Raw genomic sequence first — 6,589 nt, forward strand, 5'->3', positions numbered from 1 at the left:
TATTCTAAATTCTTTTTCAGGTAGATTCCCTATCTCCTCCTCTTTTGTTTGACTTGGTGGGCATTTTTCATGTTCCTTTTCCTGTTGGGTATTTCTCAGCCCACAATATTTTTAAGAGCCCTTGACATGTTTTAACTTTAAACAGCCATAAAAATTAATATAATTTAAATTCAACTTGGATTATAGTCATCTATATAACAATGCAGTCAGAAAATATGATTTTTAATATTTTATGGAGGAAATGGTCCATGAGGATGAAAGTACCAAAGGCTCACAAAAGTCATAATGTTGCCCTGATTGTGGGTATGAAACAAATCAACAGCATTATTGTTGAACACTCATTGTACCAAACACTATAGCTAGAGTGAAGTTTTATTTTAAAAGAGGGAAAGTAACTATACATTAAAAAAAATGTAGAACAGTAAAGAAAGAGTATTCTAAAAGTACATTTATCAAAGTATACTTTTTTCTGATCATCCTAGATTTGAGATGTTTATAAATGTTCTCCCACTACAGTAATTAAAAAAAGAAAAACACAACTTTTTACTTATCACATTCCCAAGAAGACAGGATTTGCACACAGAAGTAGTTTTCAAAAATTACATTTCCATCATTCCCTGTAGTACACCATAGTGCACACAAAAAAATTGGAAACAGAATATTGGTGAGCATAAAAGAAACATCATTTATAAAGTCTGTAGAGTTAAGGCAGAAAATACCTGTACACTAAAGTAGTTGTAGACTCCAACAGAGGAAACGAAAATTTTGAAAATGAAGTCATTCTTACGGGAGATTACCAGTGATTTAAGAACAAGTGTGTGTTATAGAGGGTTTCACTGGTGGTGGAGTGGTAAAGAATCCGTCTGCCAATCTGGAAACATGGGTTCAGTTCTTGGTTTAGAAAGATCCCCTGAAGAAGGAATGGCAATCCACTCCAATATTCCTGTCTAGGAAACCCCATGGACAGAGAAGCCTGGGGGGCTATAGTCAGTGGAGTCACAAAGAGTGGGGCATGACCTAGTGGCTAAGCACAAGAAAATGTGTCACAGAACTGGGCAGCAATCGCAAACCCGTGTTATAGAAAATAATCTAGACCACAAGGTAATAAAATTCCAAGAGATTCAGAAATAGTTGTTTTTAAATCAGAGATTAAGAGCTTTGACTCGAAAAGTCTTGATTTCTCTTCTTGTCTATAGCATTAATCAGCCTTGTCAATGTTAGCAAGTTGTTTCACCTCTCTGTATTTTTCATCTGTAAAAGGGAACTAACGTTATGCACTTGCTTAAATTGTGAGGATTAAATGACTTAATTGGTAAAATGAGTCTGCTGAAAATCTAAAATTGCTCAGACATTGTAGCCTTCAGAGATGCCACCAGAGCATAAGGGATGCTGGGGATAGTGGTTCCTGACGGAGGAGCCCAGAAAACACTACTGTTATTCGCTAACCACAACCACAGGGAGACCAAACGTCCATCCCAGCCTCACTTCACTGCAAAATGTGTCATGTCAGCCAGTGTGCCGGTCTCTGAATATTGAGAGCTAGTCCCTCACTGACTCTCTATTCTGGGATTAAAATGCCCTTAAATATCTCTACAGTGACACGTGGGAGAGCTGGTGGGACCAGTTGTGAGATGCTTGAGCAGCACTTATTTCAGAAATTCTCACTGATGGTGTATCCTGTCCTGACCCTGTCCTCTGGAAGAAAGAGGAGAAGGGACAGCTCAGTTCCAGAGACCAAAAGGCCAGAGCTTGTGATTTCTGAGGAAGAGCTCAGAAACTTGTTTTCATGAGATTTCTCAACCAAGGATTTGAATATCAGGTGATGCTGGCTTTGCATTTCTCATGTTCTTAGGGCTTTATTATCAGGTTAGATCTCACTGTATATATAAAGGCTTTAAAAAATAGACATTTTACTTCACCATAACCTCCTATGAGTGATCATTTTGTAAATATATGTAAGCGACTGTGTGTTTAAAAAAAAATCACATTTATCTTTTAAACATCTTGTTGTAGTCCCCAAGAAAGCTGGAATGAAATAGGATGATGTAAAAGCAAAGATAATAGTGATGATAATGATAGCTGTTTACTGAGCCCTTTCTGTGAATAAAGTCTTCATCTGAACACTCACTCATTTTATGTTTTGGAGGAGACAAATTTGTGACCTTAAGTTATGTGTTTCTTTAATTTATTTCAAACTGTGGAACTTATATTTCTTCATTTGAACATAATTGTGAACCTATGCTAAGAATGGTATGAATATAAATAAGTGAATGTTAGTGCAAAAATTATGACAGCTTTTCTTACTTGTGTTTTCACCCTGAGCAAAGTGCTTTATATTCATTTTATTTAATTTTCACTATAGCCCAATAATTACAGTCATATTAATATTTCCATTTCATAAATTAGGAAACAAAGTGTCAGAGATTAATTATATTGCTAGAGATCAGTTATTTAAAGTTTGGCTGAACAAGAATTTAAATCTAAGCCTATGTGACCCACAGCCTTAGTGCTTTACCAAAACCATTTTGTATCCCCCTAATATAAATAGCCAATAAACTAAATTTCTCATGTTTTCCTTGAATCTTTAGAATTCTCTTTTTGAAACCTTTTGGCCTTCATGTGTTAACCAATTGTAAAGTGGACTTTCTCTCACAGACCTGAAATGCATGAGTCTGAGAAGAACCAGCTAGGGACTGGGTGGCAATTACAAAAAGGTTTGATTCCCATGTAATAGGAAATTCCTTTGAAATTATTTCATTCTCCATCTGCATTAGTTTATACATAACAATTGGCTTATATTTCAGTACTTTCCTTTGTTAATTTTTTTAAATTAGCAAATAGATTTGATATGAATATGTATTCATTCTGCTGTTGTCTATTAAAATATATACAAATAAATAAAGTAATACTCTGCTTGAGGTAGGGGAGTTCAAGAGAGATGGTAAACTTTTTATTAAGTAGCTGAGCAATAGCCATGTAACCATGACCAGTGGAATAATAATGCCAGATATAGTTTTTGTTTTTTTATTTTTATTCCACAAGTATATTTTTGACAATTCACTAGACTCCTATCACCTGTCAGATACAATGCTCTTCATAGTCAATCTCCTTTCATAAGGTCATAGGATTAGTTGCCCAGCTTTTCAAATTTTAATTAAAAATTTTAATTAATTAAAAAAAAAGTTAAATGTAATTAAAAATTAAAATTTTAAAAATATTTATTTTGGCAAAAGAGGAGAGTGAAAAACTTGGCTTAAAACTCAACATTCAGAAAACTAAGATCATGGCATATGGCCCCATCACTTCATGGCAAATAGATGGGGAAACAATGGAAACAGTGACAGACTTTATTTTGGGGGGCTCCAAAATCACTGCAGATGGCGACTGTAGCCATGAAATTAAAAGACACTTGCTCCTTGGGAGAAAAGCTATGCCCAACCTAGACAGCATTTTTTCAAAGCAGAGACATTACTTTGCCAACCAAGGGCTGTCTAGTCAAAACTATGGTTTTCTAGTAGTCATGTATGGATGTGAGAGTTGGGCTACAAAGAAAGCTCAGCACCAAAGAATTGATGCTTTTGTACTATGGTGTTGGAAAAGACTCATGAGAGTCCCTTGGAGTGCAAGGAGATCCAACCAGTCCATCCTAAAGGAGATCATCCCTGGGTGTTCATTGGAAGGACTGATGCTGAAGGTGAAGCTCCAATACTTTGGCCACCTGATGGGAAGAGCTGACTCATTGGAAAAGACCCTGATGCTGGAAAAGATTGAAGGCAGGAGGAGAAGGGAATGACAGAGGATAAGACTGTTGGATGGCATCACCGACACGATGGACATGAATTTGTGTAAGCGCCGGGAGTTGAGGATGGGCAAGGAAGCCTGGTGTGCTGCAATCCATGGAGTCACAGAGTTGTACACAACTGAGCGACTGAGCCAAACTGAACTGGGTCTTGCTTCTTGCACGTGGTCTTCTCTAGTCCTGCCTGTGGGCACTAGAGCCCTACGGCTCAATAGTCATGGCTTGTGGGCTTTGTTGTGGTACGTGGGATCTTAGTTTCCTGACCAGGGATTGAATCTGGACCCCCTGCATTAGGAACATGGAGTCTTAGCTGCTGGACCCCCAGGGATGTCCCTAAACTGCCCATTATTGGATTCACAAACTGAGAATCAGAAATATTTGTTTGCCTAAGATGCCTTGTAAACTAAACAAAGAAATAATTTAGTCCCAGATAACTTTTAGAATGATAGAAGCTCAACCAAGTGTGTAGAAGTAGCTGAAGGAATAAGTGTAAGAGAAGAAAAAGATGATGATTAGAAGGCTATTTACCAAATTGTTGATGGTAATTACCTCTAGGTAGTGGGCTTATAAGTGGATTTACACACACACACACACACACACACACACACACATGTGTGTGTGTGTTGCCAGTCTTATTTTCTAAATTCTGAAAGAGATATGTGTTTAGGAGGAAAGATATTTTACATCATCTGGAAGATAATACTTCCTCTGTAAACAGATTAGCAATAATTAATAAATCATCTAGAAAACTTCTGGTGGTATTTACTCATGTGTTTATTCCAGCATGTTGAAATTTTTCAAAAATGAGCAGTACTCATAAGATGATTGAGCTGCTGTTAATCATAACTTGAACAACAGAAAGCAAGGGGGCACTAGATCAGTCCCTTTGGCTATTTGCTATTTTAACTCTAATAAAAATAAAAGCGTTTTTTGAATTTCAACTAAAGTAAGTATTCGTTTCTGGAAAGCTTCCTGAGCTTTAACTGTGGGAAGATGGCTTGGCTACTTTTAGTAACCCTCCCAATGATTTCATATTTTGTAGTTAATTAGAAAATTAGCTCAATTATATTTTTTTAATCTAACAGTAGAAATGAATTGTTAAAGGCTCAAAATCTGCTATACCTGGTATTATTAACTACATCATCAAAATGTGGCAAAGTTAAGAAAGACAATATTTTGCCTAAGAATTGTGCAACTATTGTTTTTGTTATGCATAGCAGTTCAGGTAAAGCAATAATTACCTCATAAATATCTCTTGAACTTAATGGTTCTTGGAGACTTGCTCAAGTTTGTGCCACGAAGCAGTATGGGAAATAAGACTCAAACTCAGGTTGATCTGTCTCCAGAACTGAGATCTTACCCTCTTCTCTATTGTTGTAGTAGCTGCTGATGCCATAAATGGTGATGAGATGGAAGAGAAGCCAGACTTCTGTGCACACAGACTACTATATGTGGCTATGTGTGAAATTATTTTGGTATGGCAGATCAAAAATAACTGATTCTGAGTTTTGTTTCAAGCAGTTCAAAGCTAGATAATTTTTATGAATCAATTAACCACATCAATAGTTATGGTTTCTTCATTTCTAAAGTTGGGTAATAATCATTCATATGATATATGTTTCATATAGTTGTTTTATCATCAAAATATGCAATTCATATGAAAGACTAAGCAATCAGTAAAGTCCATGAAGATGAAAGAATCGATAAGATGGATTAAGATGTATATGGCAGTAAGGAACAGGTTTTGGTTCATTCCTGTTTCCAAAATAAAGTCATTTTTATTTCCTACTTTCCAACTTATTAGCTATCAGAAAGTTCTTACTGTCTGAATAACTTTGTCAAGGCATTCTTTACCTCTTCATTTCTCAGAGTGTAAATGAGTGGATTCAACATAGGAGTCAGGATACCATAAAACACTGCCATGTTTTTGTCTATGGATAAAGTAGATGATGGGCGCATGTAAGTAAACATACAGGGCACGAAGAACAAGGCAACAACTGTGAAGTGGGCCCCACAGGTGGAGAGGGCTCTGCGCCTCCCCTCTGCACTGTGGGACCTCAAGGAGCGCAGGATGACAAGGTAGGAGGCAGCCAGCAGGAGGAAGTTCAACAGGCAGATCACGCCACTGTTGGCCACCACCAGCAGGCCGATGACATAGGTGTTGGTGCAGGCAAGTTGCAGCAAGGGGTACAAGTCACAGACAAAGTGATTGATCACGTTAGGCCCACAGAAGGGCAACTGCAGGACCAGCAGGAGCTGAGCCAGGGAATGCAGGAAGCCCCCCAGCCAAGCCAGCCCCACCAGCAGGGCACAGAGACACCTGGTCATGACAGTTGTGTAATGCAGGGGCTTGCAGATGGCCACATAGCGGTCATAGGCCATCACTGTGAGCAGGATGATCTCAGCACCTCCAAAAAAATGAGCTCCAAAGAGCTGAGCCATGCAACCCTCATAGGAGATGGCTCTCCCCTCATGCAAGGAGTCAGCTATGAGTCTAGGGGCCATAGAAGAAGAATAACAGGTATCAATAAAGGACAGGTTGGCCAGGAAAAAATACATAGGGGAAACCAACGTAGGACTATAGGTGATGGTGATCATGATGAGAATATTGCCAAAAACTGTGATCCCATATATGGTCAAAAAGGCCACAAAGAGAACTCTTTGTACTTCTGAGTTCTGTGAGAGTCCCAGCATGAAAAATTCTGTGATATTGTGTGGTATTTCCATAGAGTCCAAGAACACTGAGGATGCAAGTCCAGTATTACCTATAAAGTCAAGAGAGAAACAAAA

At 38.0% G+C, this 6,589-nt stretch overlaps 1 protein-coding gene across 1 annotated transcript; it reads right to left on the reverse strand.

Annotated features, from left to right (window-relative positions):
* Positions 1-5,594: 5,594 nt before the first annotated feature.
* On the reverse strand, positions 5,595-6,589 carry LOC122424866 (olfactory receptor 4C3-like). The gene has a single exon (XM_043443114.1). The coding sequence runs from the start codon at positions 6,524-6,526 to the stop codon at positions 5,618-5,620; it is 909 nt and encodes a 302-aa protein (XP_043299049.1). The 5' UTR covers positions 6,527-6,589; the 3' UTR covers positions 5,595-5,617.

Source organism: Cervus canadensis, chromosome 22, assembly GCF_019320065.1.
Source record: "Cervus canadensis isolate Bull #8, Minnesota chromosome 22, ASM1932006v1, whole genome shotgun sequence".
Taxonomy (NCBI): domain Eukaryota; kingdom Metazoa; phylum Chordata; class Mammalia; order Artiodactyla; family Cervidae; genus Cervus; species Cervus canadensis.